The sequence below is a fragment of the Chrysochloris asiatica genome, unplaced genomic scaffold (assembly GCF_000296735.1).
Source record: "Chrysochloris asiatica unplaced genomic scaffold, ChrAsi1.0 scaffold00112, whole genome shotgun sequence".
Classification (NCBI taxonomy): Eukaryota; Metazoa; Chordata; class Mammalia; order Afrosoricida; family Chrysochloridae; genus Chrysochloris; species Chrysochloris asiatica.
This window is the reverse complement of record NW_006408630.1, coordinates 4,649,426-4,650,090: the sequence shown is the minus strand read 5'-3', so window position 1 is coordinate 4,650,090 and position 665 is coordinate 4,649,426. Positions and strand designations below refer to the sequence as shown.

Genomic DNA, 665 nt, shown 5'->3' with positions numbered 1-665 from the left:
TTCCTGTGCAGCAGATTTGCCCAATGCAATACGTCATCTGATCTCTTGACCTTCCAATATATACGTCTTAATTGTGAAACATAACCTGATAGGAACCATGATCATCTAGACTAAAGAATAGCAATGTCTTCATCTAAGAGGGTAATGATCTTTCACTCCTGAACTTGGGTGGCTGCAGGGCATTCATTGCCACTTTGTCTAGGCATTCCATGGCAGCACCCTCTAGTTGCAGGCACTCAGGGAAGTGGTGGTGGGGTGTAGGGCCATGCTCACTAGGTGTGCTGGTGGGTGATGGGCTTCAAGATAGAGCTTGAAATGTTCATTTTAATGAAAACTGCAACACCATTCCTCTTCAAGGTGTTAGCATGAGTGTTGATTGTGGATACAAGTAGCATGAATTATTTGTCAATTTCAATCATTTCTCCACTTATCATTATGCTATTTTTTGTTCCCTGAATGTAGAGATCACCTAAAGAACAGATTTGATGCATTAAATACAAAAGACTGAAGACCAGAAGAGATGTGGGATGACATCAAGAACATCAAAAGTCATTAAGAAGACAAGAAAGAAGAAAAGATCAAAATGGATGTCAGAGAGACACTGAAACTTGCTCTCCAGCGTAGAGATGCTAAAGCAAATGGAAGAAATAAGGAGGTACAAGAGC

General features: G+C 40.8%; 1 protein-coding gene across 1 annotated transcript in view; it reads right to left on the bottom strand.

Annotated features, from left to right (window-relative positions):
• Positions 1-211, bottom strand: part of LOC102823481 (vacuolar ATPase assembly integral membrane protein Vma21-like) — an 830-nt gene extending 619 nt beyond the window's left edge. Inside the window, 2 exon segments of the mRNA XM_006867912.1 lie at positions 51-106; positions 108-211. Coding sequence (XP_006867974.1) covers positions 51-106; positions 108-211 — 160 coding nt within the window.
• Between the last annotated feature and the right edge of the window lie 454 nt (positions 212-665).